The 22474-nt window shown below is 43.6% G+C and overlaps 1 protein-coding gene across 1 annotated transcript in view; it reads left to right on the top strand.

The window, feature by feature from the left end:
* Nucleotides 1-22474, top strand: part of CFAP54 (cilia and flagella associated protein 54) — a 311880-nt gene that overhangs the window by 30203 nt on the left and 259203 nt on the right. Inside the window, 7 exon segments of the mRNA XM_054987752.1 lie at nucleotides 805-979; nucleotides 1752-1843; nucleotides 12320-12445; nucleotides 15634-15791; nucleotides 18109-18172; nucleotides 18972-19094; nucleotides 20221-20371. Coding sequence (XP_054843727.1) covers nucleotides 805-979; nucleotides 1752-1843; nucleotides 12320-12445; nucleotides 15634-15791; nucleotides 18109-18172; nucleotides 18972-19094; nucleotides 20221-20371 — 889 coding nt within the window.

Here is a 22474-nt window from a genome sequence, read left to right as displayed (position 1 = left end):
CTTACAACCCAAAAAAATGGAAACCTGATAGCTCTCTCAATCATGGCATTAGCTACTAAAAAAAAAAAATCAGGTCTCAAGAATAACTTTCTTCAGCAATGTAAGACAAAGAAGTGTAAAATCCGGAATTGGGGTCAAAAATACCCCTCATTGAAAACATCAAATCTCACAGAAATGTAAATGGGGTAAAATTGACCCCTACCACTTTTAAAGCACAAGACAGTTTATTTTAAAGAAATCAAACATTTTAAACTGTTATAATACTGAAACTGCCACCATGTGTGACTTACCTGCTGTTGCCACCCTGTGTAACTTGACCGCTATTGCCAGTATGTGGCTGATTCACACCTGGTGGCAGTGGCGGGCAAGTCACACATAGTGGCAGTTCCAACTTCCTATAAAATGGAGGTAATAGGTGTTGGTCCATCTATTTATACAGCGCTAAAATCATTTTTCAATATTTGTTGGGGTCACTAGAACCCCCATTTACAATTATGAAAAGTACTTTCACTTTCTAGCCAAGTCTACTGGGGGCCAGAATGATTCGCTTTATACTTTTGATGAACCTCAAACATAAAAAAGAAAGGAAGAGAGGGTCTTCGGGGCATTGGAGTTCATTCAGGAGAAAGCATAACAGGAAATTTACCCAGTTTTAAATGGGTAAAGTAATTTTTTCCAATGACTTCTTGAGTCAAAATAACCCCTGTTTTCTTGGGAGGGAATGAATCAAAATAATTTAATTTATATTTTTGCAATATATTGAGGCCAATATAAAAATCTATTATTTCTCTAAATATTTATTAGACTCAAGAAGATAAGTCAGTATGGAAGAAGGCAGAAGCAGAACTCAAACTACTACTTATAATGCAGTCTTTATTGTCTCCAAGAAAGCCAAGGCATAATTTGTATGTCCAAGAAAATGCTATCAAAGATGTAGTTTTTGGTCGAAGTTCACGAAAAAGATCCATTGCATTTCAAGGTGTGCCATTGTTACAGTTATCTGTCATCTGAAAGAGTTTATATTAGTTAATAACATCATTAAGAGATTTTAGCACAAAATCAGGAGAACCTTTTTATAAAGTACCCTGTATGGTTTCTTGTAACATTAATAAAGACATAATAATGTACTGCTTGACATTTTCCCAAATGTGACTAACACCCTTAAATGTTAATTTGCCAATGCAACTGTTGGTATAATATCCTTGAAGTACTTTTGTATTAGACCATATGACATTGTACAGATACAGCAATTGTTATTTCAGATCTCATATACTTTATTTGTTGCTACAGTAACAGTGAAATCCTAAGCAGAGTTACTCCAGTCTGAGTCCATTGAAAGCAATGGATTTAAGAATAACTCTGTTTAGGATTTCAGTGTAAGATTTGGATTAAGCTGTTAATTTATTTCTCATCCAAAGAACACATCCTGGCTGTTTTTTAGAAGGGGGGAAAATAACCTTTTATGGGAGTAGGGGGATTAATCTTTTCTGTATATTTTTTGCCTGTAAATGATTTCTTATTAATATCACCTAACTCTAAAAATCATGATTTTTGAAGTTTTTAAACAGTCATATTTTTTCTGCCATATTTAGAGCTAAATACTGGATAACATACTTCATTTTCACTACTCTTACTTCATAAATTGAAATCTCAGCTGATATAGTTTTAAGTCTAAATTGTATTTGATGAAATTAACCGTTTTAAGTCAAAGAATTTCCCTCCTCTCTTTCAACAAATTACAACTCTCCAAGTGTCAGGAAAAGCGGGAGAAACTACTGATGATCTTTTTCGATTGGCCAAGACACTGTATTCTTGCATCTGTAAAGAGGTAAAGTAAAATTGTGTCCATTAGTTTATGAAATATTTGGTAGTCATATACTCAGTATCTTAAAATCAAAATAAGCTGTGCATTGCTACAAACAAACTAAAAAGTTATAGATATTACGTCAGTTTTAGAAAGTTGGTATCTTTAGCTTTTTAACACTCTAGAAGGCAATATAACACCTCCAAACTGTAAACAAGGGAACAGACACTAATATTAAATAACATTTATGTGATTGAAAGTTGTAAAAAGGAGAGTAGTTGAATGGTGATCTGCCTGCTGTATATACAAGCCATATGTCTGAAATAAGCTGCAGAAGCTTCAGATAATCAAGCATCACAAATGAGTTCTTAATATGATCAAACTGACATAAATGAAAAAATAGTATAAACTATAAGTTTTTTGAAGTATAAGTTGATCCATAGCATCATCTTAAATCCTTTGGGAAGCTTTGGGGCCTCCGGGGATTAAATTTAAAGGGCCCTTTTGCAAGTGGCAGGGCCCTTAAAACTTACCCATTTTTCACCCTTACCCCCCCTCCCCACCCCCATTTCTCCCCACCCCCACTTACCGCTGGAGGAGGCAGCCTCCCTCCTGCCCATGGCAATGGTGGCAGAAAAAGCCCTCTCTGTCGGCCGGCCGCGACGGCCGCAGCTGCGCAGCTCTGATGGCAGGGAAGGCCTTTTCCGCCGGCCAGTTGGCCAGTGTGGTATTGAGCCACTCCAGCCTTCCGGCTGACCAGGTAAGTGGGGTGGGGGGTAGGGGTGGAGGTTTGAAGGTGTGAGTGGGAGTTTAAGGGTGGTAGTGGGCCTCTGCCTGTCAGACTGTGGCTAGATAAGGCACTCTCTGCAAGGTTCCCTTTAGAAGCAAGAATAAGTCCAGTGTCTGGCAAAGGAAGTTTTATTGCAGAAAAGGTCCATTATAGTCCACTGTCCTGAATAGGAGACTCAGGATGGTACATGGTCATTGTTACCAATGAAGAGCAAGCATAGGATACAGAGTAACAATACCCATCTGGAACAGCCTCCCCCCACAGTTCTCAAAACAACATCTTTCAGTCCTGGGAAGCTGCTCTCCTTCAAGGCCAATGCTTGGTGGAACGGTGTTAGACACAACAATCTCCTCTGGTGGGAATGCTGCCTGGGAACTGGTGCACCTGGGGAGAAAGCACTTAAACACTAGAAGCATTAGAAAATGGAGTCAGTACAGTTTAGATATACACTGGACCTGACATTCTGCCCCCCTTAAAATAGATCCCCCCCTGGCTTATATGGATAACGAGTATGAAAAGCTTTGGTTAATCTAGGAGCATGAACATGTGCAGAGTTCACCCATTCATCGTAACCAGAATCAAAGTCCTTCCAGCGAATGAGGTAAAAAAGCTGGTTTCGCTTGAGCTTAGAGTCCAAGATTTGTTGTACCTCATAGTGTATTTGGTCGTCAATCAAAGTTGGAATGGGGGGAGCTTTGATGTGCCATTTGTTGTCGGTGGGAGCTCTCTTTAGCAGGCTGACGTGGAACGTATCATGCACATGGCGCAGGTTTTTAGGCAAAGTTACAGCAACAGTCACCTTATTTATTATTTTGCGCACAGGAAAAGGTCCCAGGAATTTTAGAGCGAGTTTGCGGCTGGTTTGAGCTAGCTTTAGGTTTTTTGTGGAAATATACACATGATCTCCAGGTTGTAATTCCCATTCGGCCACACGATGGCGATCTGCGTATTTTTTGTAATCCAGTTTGGCTTTTTCAAGGTGTTTCTTAATAAGAGTCCACTGCTGCGCCGCCTCCCCCCACCATGAAGATACATCTGGCAGTTTAGAGGAATGGAGAGGGGGTGCGTCTAACGGGAAGGGATCGAAGTGAGTCCCGTACACAATTTTGAATGGAGCCTCTCCCGTTGAAGCGTGTACACTGTTGTTATAGGAGAATTCGGCTAGGGGGAGAAGGTCCACCCAATTATCTTGTTGAAAATTAATGTAGCAACGAAGAAATTGTTCTAAAATTTGGTTAGTTTTTTCGGATTGTCCGTCGGTTTGTGGGTGGTGGCTTGAACTGATGCCTTGTTCAATATTCAACATTTTCAAAAGCTCCCGCCAGAAGTTGGCAACGAACTGTCCGCCGCGATCCGAAATCACCTTGGACGGAAAAGAATGTAATTTCACGATGTGTTTTAAAAACAGATCCGCTAGCTTTCGCGCGGAGGGTATAGCAGTACAGGGGATAAAATGGGCTTGTTTGGAGAACAGATCTACCACCACTAAAATACAATTATGTCCTTTTGAGATGGGTAGATCAGTAATAAAATCCATGGATATTACTTCCCAGGGTTTGTTTGGTGTTTCCAATGGTTGCAGGAGACCCGGAGGCTTCCCTTTTCTGGTCTTGGCGCTGAGGCAAACAGGACAGGAACTAACGTATTGGGAAATGTCTTTGCGCATGCCCGGCCACCAGAATTGCCTTTGGACGAGATGTAAAGTTTTTAAATACCCATAATGTCCAGCAGTGGGAGCATCATGACAGCGCTGCAAAATTTCCAGTCGGAGGCTGTCTGGGACATACAACTTGCCCCCGGCCAGCCAATCCCCTTGTGGGGATTGGGTCAGTTTGCTCCGCGGAGCTCTATCCCCCTCCTTCTCTATTTCAGCTTTAAGTTTCGATTTCCATTCCTGGTTGGCTGGGAGGGGCTGCTTGGCGCGGCTGCGAGTAGTCACCACGCCCCCAAGTTGCTTAGGCGAGAAGACCGTGTCGACCGTCTCCGCCCGTTTGCTCTTATGTTGGGGCATGCGCGATAGGGCGTCCGCCAGAAAGTTAGTTTTGCCCGGGAGATAATTTAGAGTGAAGTTGAATTTCGAAAAGAATTCCGCCCACCGCAATTGCTTGGCATTCAGTCTACGTGGGCTTCGGAGGGCCTCCAAATTTTTATGATCTGTCCAGACCTCAAAAGGGTATCGCGCCCCCTCCAGCCAATGTCTCCAGTTAGTAAGGGCTGCTTTTACTGCAAAGGCCTCCTTCTCCCACACATTCCAATTCCTTTCCGCCGCAGAAAATTTTCTAGACAAGAACGCACAAGGACGCAATTTCCCATCCTCCCCCTTCTGCAGCAAAACCCCCCCTATCGCCGTATCGCTGGCGTCGACCTGTACTATGAAGGGGGATTGTTCGTTGGGGTGGGAGAGGATGGGTTCTGTTACAAATTGTTCTTTTAGGCAGTCGAAAGCCGTTTGGCAATCGGGGGTCCATTGTAATTTGGAAGAGGGCTTCTTAGCTTGGTCCCCTTTATCTTTGGTTTTCAGCAGTTCGGTTAAGGGGAGCGTGATTTGGGCGAAATTTGCTATGAAGTCTCTATAAAAGTTGGCAAAACCCAGGAAGGATTGCAGCTCTTTGCGGGTGGTGGGCGTTTGCCAATCTTGTATCGCCTGTATTTTGGCTGGATCCATTTTCAGACCCTCTTGGGAGATACAATATCCAAGGTAAGTGAGTTCTGTTTTATGGAATTCACATTTGGACAATTTGATGGGCAGTTTATTCCTCATCAAGGTGGCTAGGACCTTTTGTACCATTTGAACATGCTCTTCCTCGGTGTCCGAATAAATTAAAACATCATCAAGGTACACCACCACCCCTTTGTACAGAAATTCGTGTAGAACTTCGTTTATCATGGACATGAATACAGACGGGGCTCCCGTCAATCCAAAGGGCATAACTAAGTATTCATATTGTCCGAGGGGCGTATTAAACGCGGTTTTCCACTCATCCCCTGCCTTGATACGAACGTGGAAGTAGGCATCTTTTAGATCTAATTTCGTAAAGATCTTACCTTGGGCCACGACGTTGAGAAGGTCTCGGATGAGCGGTAGAGGATAGGCGTTGTTGGTGGCCACTGCGTTCAGTCCTCGGAAATCCGTGCAGAGTCTGAGTCCCCCATCCTTCTTTTTTACGAAGAGGACCGGAGCGGCATGGGGGCTAGAGGCTGGGCGGATGAACCCACGTTGAAGGTTGGTGTCGATGAATTTCCGGAGTTCTTCGCGTTCATGGAGACTCATGGGGTAGAGTCTCCCTTTGGGTAGCGAGGCTCCTGGTAAGATTTCCACCGCACAGTCCGTTCGTCGATGCGGGGGCAGTGTGTCCGCTTCCTCCTCCGAGAAAGCGTTTAGGAAAGGCCAGTAAGGTTCGGGTATTTGGTTGACTTCTTCTTGGGTAAGGAGGGCCTTTTCTTTCTGAGTAGGGTCTTCGCCCCAGTTTTGATTCCAACGGTGATTTTCACAGTTGGCGTGGCTGAAGGTAATGCATCCCTGTGCCCAGTCTATGTAGGGGTTGTGATCACATAGCCATTTGCTGCCTAGGATTAGCGGGTACTTGGCAGTAGAGCTGATGACAAAGGACCTCTTCTCCCAATGTTGTCCCATGCCTGTGATCACCGGGATGGTTTCAGTTGTAACAGGATTCATATTGGTACCATCCATTTGTTCAAAGATTACTGGATTTTGTAAATCCCGAGTTGGTAAAACCAGTCCATTGACTAGAGCAGGGGCTATGATGTCTCTTGAGCAGCCCGAGTCGATTAGGGCTTGCACTCGAATGTGCATTTTTCTCTCTGGGTTGATCAGAGTCACGGGCATGAATAAAATGGACCCAGGTGGCCGGTTCGGTGCAGGAACGGGCTTGGGGCGGATCTGTCGTTTGGGCCCTTTTATGACAGATCCATTTCGTTTCCCGACTGGGGGCTCTCTGGATTGACTTCTGCGTTTGGGGAAGCGGGGTCGTATTCCATAACTTCTTCCGCTTCTAATCCCCTCTCTGAGGCGGGCCTTTGTGAAGCGCCGCGGCCTCTGTTCGCTCGAGGTGCGGGAATCGGGCGTTGGAGAGTAGGAAATGGAGCAAGGGTTGGGCGCCTTAGTTGAAGCGGAGGTCTTTGCACAGGCCGGTAGGGGCATTGTGCTGCAAAGTGACCGGCTTGTCCGCATTGCAAACACAGCCCTTGTTGCCATCTAGCATCTCTCGCTCCACGGGTGGCGTACCCAGCTCCCCGTCCTCCCTTCTGCAAAGTCAAGGGTCTTCTTTGTCCCGTTTGTTGTTGCTGTTCAACCAAACGGACTTCCAAAATGCGATTCTCAACTTCGCATGCAAGTTGAATCCAACCCAACAAGGTAGGGGGATTGTCCTGCATGAGGGCTCTGTCCAAAAGTCTCGGGTTTAGTCCTTGTTTGAACAGGATGATTTTGGTGGACTCCTCACACCTAGGGCATTTGGCAGCCAATTGTCGGAATTTCGTGATATAGTCTCTCGCTGACATGCTGCCCTGCTTAATGGCCTGCAATTCTGTTCGGGCCCTGGTTTCCTCTAAGGGGTCTTCATATTGTGCTCGAATAGCATCCACCAACCCCTGGAGAGTATCGAGTTCTGGGGCCCCGATATTATATAGTCCTACGTACCAGTCTGCTGCTTTTCCTTGTAAGCGGGAGCCGAGATGTTCGATTTGGCTGGCCTCGCTGCCAAAGAGGTGTCCCCACCGGTTGAAGAATTGCACGACTTGCACTAGAAAAAAGCCCAGTTTGGAGGGATCCCCATCAAAAGTGGCTTCCAGTTTCACCCAACCCATTGGAAGGTCTTGCCTCGGAGCCGGTGCTGGGTAGAAGTCCGCCGGAAGCATCAATGGCACTTGAGGTATGGGGGGATCCGGTTGTGCTAGCGGTGCTGGTTGCGCTGGTGGCGGCATCATCGGGTGAGCCGGGGGTAGCGGCCTCGGCTGGGCTGGCGGTGGTGCTCTCGGCTGGGCTGGTGGTGGTGCTCTCGGCTGGGCTGGTGGTGGTGCTCTCGGCTGGGCTGGTGGCGGCAGTCTGGGTCGGGCAGGCGGCTGCAATCTCGGTCTGGCTGGTGGCAATGCAGGAGGTGCTGGCCGTAGCGGTTGAGGTTGGTGCGGCGGAGTAATGATCGGCCGCTGAGGGGTGGGTTGGTGGGGTCGCAGTGGTGTAGGCCCCATCGGTTGGTTCGGAGGTGGTCTTACGGGCTGCTCCAGTGGCAAACGTATCGGCTGCAGCGGCGGGGTTAGTTGTGGTCGAAGCGGAAGGGGCCGCAGCGGCGAAGGCTTAATGGGTGGTGGGCCGCGCGGGCTTGCCCCTCTTGGCGTCGTGTCTCTGGGACGCACAGGCTGGTCTTGTGGCGCCGGTAGAACTTCCCCCGAGGTTTGCTGACTAGGAACCACTTCTAGCGGTCGTTGCGGTAATTCCTCCTCAGAAGGGGCCGGGAGTTCTTCCGTCTGACCCGGCCGAACTGTTGTTGGAGAAGCGGGAGGGTGTATCACTGTCGTCTCGGTTGGACGGGTTGGTCCCTCTCCTTCTCTTGGCTCATCCGCTGGAGTCTCCTCGGGAGACGGATCCCCGTCCAGTTTAGGGGGTTCCGTTGGAGTCCCTCCGGGCACCTCAGCTGGAGTATCCCCGTTCGGCGGAGTTTCGTTTAGTCCAGGGTGTTCCGCGGGCGATTCTCCCGGTTCTTCAGGGTAGGTTTCTTCCTCTCCCGAAGGTAGCGGCTGCTGCGGGTCGACCTCCACTGGATAGGACATGACACTTTGAAGGGTGGCAATTTGTATCGCCATTTCTTCGGGCGAGATTCTCTCTCCTGCCCCCATTGACGAGATTAGGTGAATGGCATGAGCCAAACTTTCCTCCATATCGATCAGCCTAGCTTCCAACTGTTGCATTCGGCTAGGCTCCGGTTGCCCCATCACGGAACCTCCCTCAGTTGTACTCACCGGGGAAAACGGCCCCCAGGGCGGAGGATCGCCTTGATCGACTCGCGATCTCGCTGCTAGAATTCCTTTGGCTAGGCCCGTCACGGCCGAGATGCCGGAGTCTACAGCATGGGTACGGCTTTGTATTTGCACCCAACTTTGCTCAGGAACTTCCGTTGGCTCTTTCCACGGGGCAAGTTCCGAATAGTCCCAACTCAGGGCGCCGCGGTGAGATGTGTTCCCGTCCGTCCGTTCGGTCGTCCGGTTCCAAAACAGCCACGGTTGGCTGCTGTCCAGCTCAGGGACCGTCTCTAGGCTTCGGCGCCCGTCCATCGAAACTCTTGGATGTAGCCCTCCGGCCCGGCGCTCCCGTGTTTCTCGGGGTCGGGCTCCCCACTCTGACGGGGTGGGTAGCGAGAGCAAGGGAAGAGCTGTAGCCCTCGGCCTTGTCCCCTCACTGCTGAGGTCGATGAGAGGCGGTGTAGGCGTCGAAGCACCAGCCCCGGCTGGCACCTGCGATTCTTGGGGTTGCACTGTTTGACTGTCGGGGGACGCATACGGATCAAACAAAGGATCCCTGTCCGGGACTACCTTGGAATCCGCTGGGCCCGACTCAGGCATGATTGGTAACAAAATGTCAGACTGTGGCTAGATAAGGCACTCTCTGCAAGGTTCCCTTTAGAAGCAAGAATAAGTCCAGTGTCTGGCAAAGGAAGTTTTATTGCAGAAAAGGTCCATTATAGTCCACTGTCCTGAATAGGAGACTCAGGATGGTACATGGTCATTGTTACCAATGAAGAGCAAGCATAGGATACAGAGTAACAATACCCATCTGGAACAGCCTCCCCCCACAGTTCTCAAAACAACATCTTTCAGTCCTGGGAAGCTGCTCTCCTTCAAGGCCAATGCTTGGTGGAACGGTGTTAGACACAACAATCTCCTCTGGTGGGAATGCTGCCTGGGAACTGGTGCACCTGGGGAGAAAGCACTTAAACACTAGAAGCATTAGAAAATGGAGTCAGTACAGTTTAGATATACACTGGACCTGACACTGCCCTCCCCCTCCCCTGTCACTTCAGTATGCTCTAAATCTTTCCAGAGCATACCGAAGCGACTTGGAAACCCGAATCTGAAGCAGCATGCCGCTTGTCTATTAATGTAGTGAAATCAAAGGTCATGGTATTTAGCTGAAAGAAAAGGGGGGAAATCTTTAGATAGTATATAGCAGGGCAACCTGTGGAACAGCTTAACCAATTTAAATATCTGGGAATCTATTTTTGAAACACCTTCTGCATGGAAAATACATTTGGATCTGGTGAGGAATACTGCCTTGAGAGAAGGGAGGAGAATTGTAAAATACTTCTATAAGGTGGGAGGTGAATTTATCCCCTCGGCCTAAAAAGTATATAACACCAAGGTTTCAAATCAATTTCTGTGTGGTGAGGAGATCTGGATTCAGGCTGCTACCAAGAGAATGGACAACATCCAGTATAATTTTTTCTGATGTATATTAACTATTCCTAGATGTGTTTTAGGCATAGCGCTGAGATCTTAATTGGACAAATTATCGCTAGAAGCTAAGGCAAGGATAAAAGCATTCCTTTTTAATGTAAAGATTTTAAAATCTGCCTACTTTACTTGGACTCATCCAGGCAGATAAACGTAACAGTCAATGGGACCCAGGGCCGGATCAAGGGGGGCAGGGGGGGTAGTCTGCCCCCTGCTCCGCCAAAGAGGAGGCGCCGGGCGCAGCTGCCAGCCCTGGGAGTGTGTGGGTGGCAGGACAGGGAGCATGCTTGGCACGCACCCCCTGTCCTGTGGGGCAGGCAAACGGTGCAGGCAGCCTCCCAGCCACTTGCGCTGCCGTCATCAGCTCTGCGGTGCGCCGGGACAGCTGGCTTGCCATGGGGTGGCACGCGCTGCCCTATGTGATGATGTCACGAAAGTGACATCATCACGCAGCACCGGGAGAGCACGCGTACGCTGTGCGCACGCACGAGTGGTAAGTCTTCGGTTGCTCTGGGAGCTGGCAACCATTGATCCAGCCCTGATGGGACCAACTGCTGGGAAAGAAAATGAAATGTCTAGGAATAACAAATGACATGGTCAAGATTACAGAGACTAAAGATATAATCAGGCAAATAAAAATGTGTGTCAGGAAGTTGGATATTATGAGTACATCTGTTAGGGTGCGGAGGGTATGTTTGAGTCTTTATTTAGGTATTGCCATCCTAATGCAACTGCCAAAGTATTTTTATTATTTGACAGTTCCAAAGCTTAGAAGAGCTTTTACTCTGGCAAGAATGAATGCTCTTCTCTCAGTGATTTTGGAGGGTAGATACAAGAAAGTACCGTATACTGTCAGAACAAGCAGATGCCCATATGATAAAGTTGAAACCATTGAACACATGAGTATAGAGTGTCCCTTATTTAATGAGTTAAGGGCTAGTTTAATTATTCCTCTACTTAAAAATATAAAAGTACGTAATATGAGAGCCCAGGTGATGTGGTTATTATCAGATACAAATGATTCCGTTACCCTTTCTGTGGCAAAATACATAGGGGCAATAATTAAATACCAGAGAAATAATATTAAGTAAGGTTTTTCCATTTTAATTTATGCTTAATGTTATAGCTGAATGAGCAGTACTAGACAGACAGACAGACAGACAGACAGAGCTAAACTCACTGATGCAGATGGGCTGGATGCCATGTTGGAAAATAGAGATCTGCCACTGCCAAGCAGTAGTTTGTGGTGTAGGTATGCACCCACCATATCCATTATAATAGTAGGTGTTCCACACGAGTTGCCAGTGAGGTCTAGGTTTGGCTACTGCTGTTAATGCAATGTTAAAAAACATGTTATCTATAACTTTTTTGAATTAAATACTGTAAACATATTAACAACATGCTAAATAATAGTGGTTAAGTGGTAGAGCTGTGAGTTAGTATTGTCTGGTTTGAATCCCATTACTGCCATGAACTCAGCAGATTGCCTTGAGTAAGCCACTTCTCTCACTCCCAGCTCCTCAGCTGTATCGTGGGGATAATGATAAAACTGACTTTGTTTACTTATCTGAGTGGGGCACTAATCTGTCTAGAAGAGCAGTAAGTAAGTACACTTACGCTTATTAAACAGTCAGGTTGTGAGGTTTTTTGTGGTAGGATCAGTCCTTTGGAATGGTTTACTGGAATGGGTGCAGAGGCAGCCTTCATCTTCCTTATTCAGGAAGGTGTATAATGCAGTTTTAATTCACAGGGAATTTAGTGAAGGGTCAACTGTTTTGGCAGATCTGGCTGTTTTTCTTTTGTGCGTTTTTATCTTGCTGATAGACAGTTACATTGCTTCTTAATGTATTTATATCTTTATTATTATCTGCTTTCAGTCTAATAAGATAAGGAGGGATATAAATATTTAAAATAAATAAATTAGTTGAAGTTGTTTCGGAGCAAATGGGAAAACCCCACGGGGAGGGAGACTTGGTTACTGTCCATGCCAGTGATATTGATTCCCTGAGAAGAGCAGAGGTGATATAACAAGTAAATGTGTCAACTGCTAATTCTATGGGATGTTCTCATTTCAGGCTTCACCAGAGCAGCATGGCATATAACCATATAGGAATGACCATATTTTTAAAGTAATGCAAGGATCAAACTTTTCAAAAGTACTAATTTGGCAAAATACAAATTGGTGTGCATACTGTACTATGACCAATTAAACAGTACTTGTTTATGAAACTTGAAAATATGCTTTTTTTTAGGGTCTCCAGCCAGACAGAGAAATGGTAATAGATGCAATGATGTTTTTGTGGCAAAGGTGTAAGGTAGGAATTCAGAAGATCCTTATGAGTGGAAACAACTACTTAAAGACTGCTCGTAAATACCAAACCTCTAAGGTAATCTTTTATTATAAATGTATGTTGAGGAGGGAAAAAATTGCCTGTTATTTGCTTGCACCACAGTTGTCAATGGTGTTACAAAATGTTTATTAATACTTTGCCTGTTCAATGCAAGTAGTGACAGTCTTGCCAAATAATTCCATTCCTGTGAGGGAAATTATAGGTCAGTTTGTTTATGAATAATACTGCACAAAAGAAAGGGTTGTGTGTGCAATTTAGGCAGGCAGGGCAAATGAAATAAGAGGGTCTAAGAAGTGAGAGAAGCTTTGATAGCTAACCCCCCCCCCCCCACCCACAGAAAACAATTCATAATACAGCAGCAAATACAAAAAACAATAGGTAAAAGAGCAGTGAGTAAAAACCACTGTTGCATGGGGCTGAGGGCATGGCTTCTTCATATCCAGTAGTATGTCAACATTAAGTGAAAACTCTTGAACAGATTAAAAACAAAAATGTTAAGAGATAAAGCCATCAAATGCCCTCTAGAATAATTTGAGGGCCAAAAACAAGGGTGTGAAGCAAACAGTCTGGATCAGAAAATTCCACAGTCTGGGGGCCATCCCCGAAAAGCCCTGTACTGCATGCTTGTAATGTCACTTCTCATTGATGACATGCAGAGCAGAGCACTAGCAAATGATCTTCAGTCCTGGGAAGGCTCATGTAGGCAGAGGTATAGTCCTTCAAGTACTCTGGCCCCAAGTTAGTTAGGGCTTCACCTCCAGGATTCTGAATTAAGTCTAGCAACAAGTCTGGCATTGAGTGCAGCTCACTGGCATAGCACTGGTGTAACAGCAGGTTCCACTCAGAGCCCTCACCACTGCCTTTTTGACCAGCTGAAATATCTAGACAGTTTTCAAAGGCAGCACCACACAAGGACATTAGCTTAGATGTTATAGATGCCCTTTTAAAAGACCAAAGTTGAACAGCATATTTTACATCTTTGTGAATGTGGATTTCTAAGCAGTGCAAGTCTTGATCTTGTTAAAATGGATCCTTTGTGGTACTTTGGATGAGGAGAAACTTCAAGCGGAAATTCTGATACGCGATTACTGAAATGGAGTTCATTCACAAATTCAGAAAAATGAACACCCCCTGCCCTGCACCCCTGGGGCTGAATAGCTATTTAAGAGTCTTATCTCACTACAGATGCTAATTTCTTGTCATGGCTGAGCCACATCCATGCCTTTAACAGTCCTTTTGTGCTGAACCAATGTATCCTGCTGTAACTCGATACATTTTACCAGTGTCATAACTATTTCTTTCACAGGCTTTCACAGGTGTTTATCTGATGGACTGTAACAGCGTCCAGTGTTTCTGACCTTGTACTCCCTCTCAGACTTTGCTATGTCTTGCTTCCTAGTGACTCAACTCGATAGTACAAATATGTGAAACGTTCTCACACCAGAGAAGCGGCAAAATCTTGTTTATGATTGGGAGGGGGGAAAAGAGCAGACTCGAATGTTAAAAGAGAAGTCTCTTTCACATGATGTCATTTCTATCAACTTTTACTCTTGCTGCTTAGATGCTTACCTTGCTTCTGAGTAGTCCTATGGACATATATATGGAAATGATCTGATTTCTGATTAAAAACCATTTAACCAAGAACCTGTGTTTTGCTGCAATGGTCCAGAGAGCTGTCTACTATATTCTGTCATTCATAGCCTGACATTTCTGCTCTAACCAAGCTGCATTGTGCCTTTACATCCTGACATCTTCCTTTGTTATATCCTTCTCATCTAATCAAGCTACATTGTACCTTTACATCCTGATGCTCTCCCTTGTAACACCCCACTGGCCTTTCGGCTGGGCTATAAAGGCTAAGGGATCTCCATTCCTACTTGTGTCTGAAGAAGGGAGCCCCAACTCATGAAAGCTTACACCATGAAAATTTTGTGGGTCTCTGTGGTGCCATTGAACTCAAACCCTGCAGTTCTACTGCAAACTAACATGGCTACCCACCTAAAACTGTCATCTTGGATAGGCATGGTATGATTCATGAGGTGGTGTGTGGGTTTGAGGGCACGGCTTCCTTATGTTCTGTTACTGGTGTAGCAGTGCTGGCTGAGTACTTTGAGGCTTCTGGATATTTAATATTCTATTGTTAATGGGAGTTTTTCTGCTTCCTGTGAGATACTTAAGTTGGACACTTTCTAGATTTCCGAGAATCGTATTACCTGCTATATTCAGCAAGGAACTTCTGAAATTGATGTAATCCAATGTGGATTGGCAATCTGTGATGAGTTAATTGAGTTATACAACAAGAGTTGATTTTAGATTGGCAAAAAATCTTGCCAAAGCAGTTCCTACTTTCAGATATATTGTGTAGACAAGAAGGCTCTAAGTACCCCCTACACAAATTTCTTGCTCCACTGGCTAAGACCTCTATTTCCTCCTTTTTGTCTTTTTCTTTGAGGCGTGTTTTCACTTATGGTGATCCTATGAATGAATAACCTCCAAAACATCCTATCATTAACAGACTTGCTCAGATCTTGCAAATTGGAGGACATGGCTTCCTTTATTGAGTTAAGCCATCATTTGCTTCTTCCTTTTTTCCTACTGCTTTCAGCTTTTCCAGCGAGTCTTGTCTTCTCAATCCTTTGTGGACATGTTTAATATAAGCTATCTTTTCTATTATCTATTTGGCCTAATTCTCTATCTATTCATTCAAAAACTTGTTTGTGCAATTAAAGTTAATCTACCAGATGTATTTGACAAATGCTTGTTTGTGTATGAACTCTTATCTTTCTCACCTCCCAGAAAAGAGGATGTTCTCCCCACCTTGCCAACTGTGTGGTAAGGTAGCTGTGAAGAACATCACCGTTCAATAAACTGTGGTATCTGAATTAAGACATTACAATAAACCACAATCAGTACAAACTGTGGTTAATAAACCAACTATAATGCCTCCTATTGAAATCCTGGTTTGATGCCACCAGCAAAGTTGCTGTGTTGGACCTTTTTCATTTGGATTGTACAAGTATCCAGGGGTTTGATCAAATCACAATTTATAAGCCACATTTTATCATGATGTTGAAATCCACCTATTAATTCATGCAGTGAGGCGTGGAACCTTTTTCTATAAATTATATTATTAGGCAAATGGATTGGTGGTAATCTGCATACGTAGTCATATGCATGTATTTTGTGGTAAACCACATTTAAAAAAGATTTTGTTTTCTCTTTAGTGGGTTCATATTCTTTATATGCTTAATGAAGTAATTCACACAGTGAATTTTGGAGATGCTAATGCTGTGGTGATGGCTGAAGTTGTCTTACGTTTAACTGAAGTGATGGAGAATACAGCAGAATACACACTCAAATCTGAAACCCTATCAGGTATACTGTTTAAGAAGACAGTAGCTTGTCAATGATACTGATTTATATTTTTATGACATCATCTAGGAAATATTAGAAGAAAGTGTAATTGTATTCAGGAAACTCTTCTAACATTGCTTTCTGTTGAACTGATGTCCTTCGTGAGAAACTGGCTTTGATATAAGCTACATCAAAGAAGGCCGAAGGACTCTATAAGACTAAGGAAGACAACTGTGTCTTCTTATTTATGCACCCTCCACCGTCATCCTTGATAATGGAGGAAATGCAATCCACACAGTGCCAAGGAATGCACTCAACCATGGATGACAAGGAGGGCAAGAAATTGGATGAAGTGGGTAGGAACATACTTACCTCATCAGCGTTAAACATCACAATGGTCAACTATATTGCTATAATGGGCACTATAGTGACAGTCCTCTTACCTTTCACGCCCCTTGCCACCCACCACAAACCTCCCTTCACAGATTTGGGGCGTCACAGGCAGGTAGGCTGGGTCACCACATGCACCTGTCTAGCCTCCATATAGCAGGCAGAGACCACTGACCCAAATTCTCACAATGTCCCCTCTCTCCTCTTCCAGAGGCTCCACCAGACAGGCAGCCAGTTCCCTGTATGACCCTGGCCTAACCCAGCTACAGCCCAGGGATATTGGGGAAAAGGGAACATAGAGGTTATTTTTCCTATGTATATGCTGCCACCATTTAAACTTGGCCCAATCAGCATTAAAGATCCAGACACTGCTTGTCTTCAACCACAGTGGCTTCACCTCTATCAAGGTTGAACATGAAACAATTACAAGTTTGGCTCCTTTTGGTCCATATAACCCAGATGGGGTAAGTGTACTGATTCTGGATGCTAGAAAGCCAAACACCAGATTATCATATGCAAGAAAATGGAATAAGTTTGAGACCTGAGCACAGTCAAGGGAGGGGTATGTGTGTGTCACACCTCACTCTTGTTCTATAGCTACTCTATTAGAATACCTGCTGAAATTAAAATGACAAGAACTGTCATTTTGTCCATTAAAGTTCATCCGGCAGCTATAGCTGCTTTCCATGCCCCAGTTGATAAGATGCTTTTCTCACAATAGAGGCCTACACTGTACCTTAAGGGTCTCAACATGTTCCCACCAGCATTACCTATAGTGGTTGCTGTCGTTAGTACTTTCCAAGTTGAACCCATGTCCACCTGTTCACTGAAATCCTAAAGGTGGCATTTCTGGTGGCCATCACCTTGGCTAGGCATGGCCAAGGTGCTAAGGATGGGCCTGCCATTTATCAAGGTACATATGGAGAAAGTGGTACTTAGGCCTAGCTTGCAGTTTCTTGCCAAATCGTGTTTAAATTCCATATCTCGCAAGAAGTTGTGCTTCCAACCTTCTTCCCCTTGCCTACCTCAGATGTGGAGAAAGCCCTTTACATCCAAGACGTGTGCAGAGCAATATTGTTTGACTTGGATTGTACTGCACTCTTCAGGTTGGAGGTCAAATTGTTCATTTGTTATGCAGGAGCCAGAAAAGGAACTAGGGCTTCATCACAGCCTATCTTCAAATGGGTAGTCCAGGCAACTAGGCTGTGTTATGAACGGGTCTACTTACTTTGTCCATAGCGGTTATATGCTCGTTCCATTAGGTCTCAGGCATCCTCAGCAGCCTTCATCAGAGGAGTTCCAATTCAGAACATTTGTAAGGCTGTGACTTGGTTGTCCGCAGACACCTTTATAAGGCACTATGCTCTGGATGTCAACACCAGGAGAAATGATTTGTGGGTCAAGTGATCCTTCAGTCATTATTCCTGTGAAGAGACTCACTCACCTCCTATAGTGTTTGTTAAATTCCCATGTGGGACTGCACAGAAGACTGACGGTGAGAATAGGGTTCACTTATCTGTACTCCAATGTTTTTCATTGGAGTTTTCTGTGCAGGCACACATACCCTCTCTCCTGCTCTACTGTGTTCTTCATAACTTACTTTGAGTGGGAAATAGCTGTGTAGATGCTTTGGGAGAGGAGGATGCCCCTTTGCAGATTTAAGCTACAGAATCCTACTGATAAGCAGACCTGTGCATACAGGTCTGCTTATCTGTGCAGACTATATGGGACTGCACAGAAGACTCCAGTGAACAACAGTTACAGGTAAGTGTAACCCTGTTTTTTAGAGCCCAGTGGAGGTATACAGTTGTGGTAATCAGGTGAAGAAATAGGGGACTTTCATATTACTAGAGTCTTCAGTTACCTTAGTTACCCCTGTATTGGTGGTTAATATTAAAGGGATATATTTAGTACAGGGCTCCTTTAACTACTTGTGTTTTTATTTCTGTAGTAAGAGAAAAAATGGACTCCATGGCACTATCAGAATTCTGTATTGGAGATGTGCCTTCATTGATACAGGTATAATTTCTTTTTATGTTTGAAGTTTGAATAATAATGATATAATTTTGAATATAGTAAACACACCTTGAAACCTGAGAGGGTAGCATAAACTGCCGCTATTTTGGTTGTTGCATTATAGAAAACAAAAGATAATCTAGAGACTGGAAAATATACAGAATATTCCTAATTCTATAGCAATCAGAACTCCATGTGGAGTAAAGTGGACCTTTACTATGTGTGGTAAAACAAGGACAGGTTAAATAAGGGTGAGAGCAAAGTGTGAATTGTTTAGATGATTGTCGGGTCTGGAATAATGGCCTTGTGCATGCAAATGTTAAATACTTTTATTTAAAAGTATTTATGCATTTATTTACTTGTTAGCAAATTTGTGGTAGATTTGAAAGCAACCTGTGACGGCAAAATGAACTACTAAGAATTGCTGTGAATCATGAAATGTGGACTGTTGTCAGACTGCAGATTACTACTCTCTTATTCAAGTCCAAGGAAGGGATATTGTCATTACTTGCTTCCTACTTCGTTGTTCATCTTGAGCCCCTTTATTAGCTCTTCATACTGTCAGTTGCCTTGGAGATACCATTCTTGGGTTGCTCAGAATGCAACCATACCTCAATCTGCGGTCTTGGGTAAAGTTTCAGAATTCACCAACAGCAGCAAAACATAAGTTTGACACCTCAGACATATTTAATGTGTTCCATTTTGCCCATCTCTGTTTTAGTGGTTCAGGTCTGAGATTCAAAATTAACTCTGTTTCTATTTTATTTGTCATTATTGGTCCTTACGTATGGATTCCTTTCAGAGATCCCCTCCAGAACAACTGCATTTCGCTTTTGAGTGTCTGGATAGAGCAATTAGTGCAATGACCCATGCTCGCTCAGTTTTACCTGCTGGGACATCAGTATTGGATAGCTGTTGCAAAAAGGTAAGGACTGTAAATGATACGGTGGACATAGGGTTGTACCTAGAGCATTCCCTCTCCACAGGATTTTTTTCCGACCCCAGCAAAGTTGATTCCCCGGGTTGTTGGCCCTGTGTGGACCAATAGACATGTAGGTTGTAGGGCTGCACAGAGAAGAGGAAAGGGAGTGGAATTAGCCCTCGTATGATTTCCATTTAAAAAATAAGCTGTCATTCTTTTTAATAAACTGCTGTAATTTTCCTTAGTTGAATTATATAACTTAGACAGAGAAAAACTGGGATTTACATGCCAGGGGTAGATATGATTAGGGGTGTGCAAGGCCTGCCTGTTTCGTTTAACCTGATTCAGTTTTAACTGAATCAGAAAACCGATTCGGTATTCAGGGAATACCGAAACAGCAAGCTGATTCGGTATTCGCGTTTCGGCTTGATTCGGCCATTGTTTTCAATGAGAAAACCTCCCAGCTTTCCGGGAGTCTGGGGGGGGGCATTTTCTGTCCAAATCACACCAAACTTGGTGGAGACCTTCTCCTAACTCTCCTCTAACAACCCCCCAAGTTTCAGAAAGATTGGACTTTGGGGGGCCATGTTATGCCCCCCCAAATAAGATGCCCCCATCCTCCTACACTCTCTATGGTTCTCTATGGGGAAAAACAAGTCATCTTTCTATTTAATACAAGATGATTAATGGTGGTGGTATTCACAAGAGTAGTGCCATTTGGAGAATTAGTGACTAACATATCCATTAAATGCGAGAGCTGAAGCTCCTTCTATGTGGAAAACAGAAAGCATCTTACAAAGCGGGATTAAGAAGAATGTGGGACACTGTGAAGCTTGTTTATTTTGAGTAACAGAACAAAAGAATGCATGTCTTCATAAATAATTGGAATTTTGGAATAGAACATGTACTCAAAATATTTAAAACAATATTCTTCATTAACTTTCATTTAAGTATCTCGATATTGTGTCTTGTTATTACAGGAATAAGTGTGTATATATTGTTCTGTCTCTGTCTGACATAACTGTGGTGTAATCATTACTTTCTATTGTTTTAAATTTTAAAACAAATTTATCAAGGGATTGTATAATCTAAATATTTAAGAGTGAGTTTTATTTAATTTTTTTATCAGCTGACATTAAATAAGCAAAATTTGAATGGGTCTGCAGAAAATGAAACTGCTCAGAAATCAATGATAGGAAACAATTTTATTATGGATTTACATCTTGAACTTATTTTGGTTCAGCATCGAGTAGCTATTAAACTACTTAACTTGGCACAAGGTAAGAACAAGATAAAGTGGCATAATAGCACAGACTGATATACATTAGTGTTGTCTTTGGAAATAAAATTTTATCCCAAAACACCTTTCTGTCTCTGTGATTATATGTCATAAAACATTATTCATTATAGTGTTTATTCTAGGCACAATCCAGATGTCTTTAACCAAATTAGTAGTTCCATTGCGTGTATTGGGTGTTTTTGAGAACAAAGCAGGATATAAATTACCAAAATACATAAATATACATTTCCCTCCAAACTGTATTATTATGGTTTGCATTGTATTGTATATATTGTATTGTATAAATTTTATAATGTATATCGTTAAATTGTATTATTATGGAATAAGGTCATTCCAACTAGAGTTGCCTTTGCTCTTTTATTGTGCATATTGTGGTTTCATGAGTATCAGAGGCATCTATTGAATAGTACATGTAAATCAGTAATAATGAATAGCCGTATCATTTTAAGAGCTTTTCAAATTTCTTAATTTTTTAAAAAATTCACCCATAGCTGCATACTCCCCATACAGTGCATACTCCCAACACTCATCAGCATCTGGCTGGGGATTTGGACTTGTCTGTCTGGAACTTGCTTCATATTATTGAAGTGATCACCTGGCTTATCTGCAGGCTTGTAGTATCCAGGGGTCACCACTTACACTGTCAGGCTGCAGGCTGATCCAATAGTGGGAGGAGATGCTGGATAGGGTTAGCAATAGAGTGATCCTTTAAAAGGCTGAGGACAAGAAAAATTATTGTACCATTTCCTCATGTTTCCCCAGCAAGAAAATGTGGCCTCCTGACTGTTCTCTGCAATACCTGGCCCTTCCTGTGTCCAATTCACCCTCCTGGGGTGAGAGATCCTCTCTTGCTGTTATCTGCTGCTCTGCCTCTCATATCCTGGGAGAACACTAACCCCTTTAAGAGGGCCTTATTTTACTTTTCTCTTGGTCCACTCTCCTCAGTGATCATTGGCCTTCCTTTCCCCTTCAATTTCCCTTAGTCATATCCTAAAGCTAGGAAGGATCTTGGGAAATGTAGGCCAGCAAGGGAATAGGCAGTCAGGTCTAATGGAAATTTTTAAGGCCTCAGGTTTCCTTTAGGCCAACACCATTTTGCAGAGTTTTTGTTGTTAGGATAAAAAGGAAATGAGGAAAATAATGTTATAAGCTGCTTTGAGTTCTTGTTAGGGGGAGAAGCAAGGTGTAAATATCTAAAATTAATAAAGATTCAAACCAATGTAGACAATAAAACTTCAGCAAGCCTTCTCCATGGCAAAGTGGAGGGCTTCGGAAATATTTGCGACCCTTGTGGCACCTTCAAAAATGGTGGATCCATCCAAAGTTCCATTATCCTAAATACCCCGTTTTTTTACTCTGATAAGCGTATTGAGTCCTTTCTTTTCCTTCTGTTCTAGCAACTGTTATTACTCTTATTTGGATGGAAGAGTTCATCAGCTTTTTACTTTTTGATACGTTTGCAGGTTCTGGAAGAGAGCTAGTTATTCTAGACGTATCTCACTGTATTTGTACAGTTGTAACACCTGGAGAAAGCTGTCCAATAATGTTAGCTTCTTTCATGGTGTTTTTTTCTTCAAACTTTAAAATGATTGACACTTGGTTTCAGAATTCTGCAAGCAGACTGATAAATTACAGTGTGCTTTGGGGAGCCCCAGCTTAATCGGGGACCTGGTGGGACCCAGGTGTATAAAGGTATGACTGTATTATCCAAGTTTTACATGTTTGCTGTGGGAAACTCTGGTTTAGCTACCTTTGTTCCCAGAACAGTTATGTCCATTGTGAAAAGTGTGGAGTTACCCAGAGTGGCACAAAAGACTAATGAAATTTTACTTACTCCGATGCATACTTCAATTTTAGATATTCCTAAGATTCAGATGCAATGAAATAGAGTAGTATTAATGTTGCTTTGAGATAGGGCTCTTAGGTAACTGCTGGTGGCAGGCAAATTCTTGGGGATTTGCCACCTTGCCTGCCTGACCCCTTGGTGGGAGGTGGCAAGCTCCTGGAGGTTGCTCACCACCAGCAGGCACCTCAGGAATGTGCACTGTGCACACACTCCAACAAGGCACGGCAATGTCATTTC

Source organism: Eublepharis macularius, chromosome 9, assembly GCF_028583425.1.
Source record: "Eublepharis macularius isolate TG4126 chromosome 9, MPM_Emac_v1.0, whole genome shotgun sequence".
NCBI lineage: Eukaryota > Metazoa > Chordata > Lepidosauria > Squamata > Eublepharidae > Eublepharis > Eublepharis macularius.
This window is presented reverse-complemented; position numbering and strand designations above follow the sequence as displayed.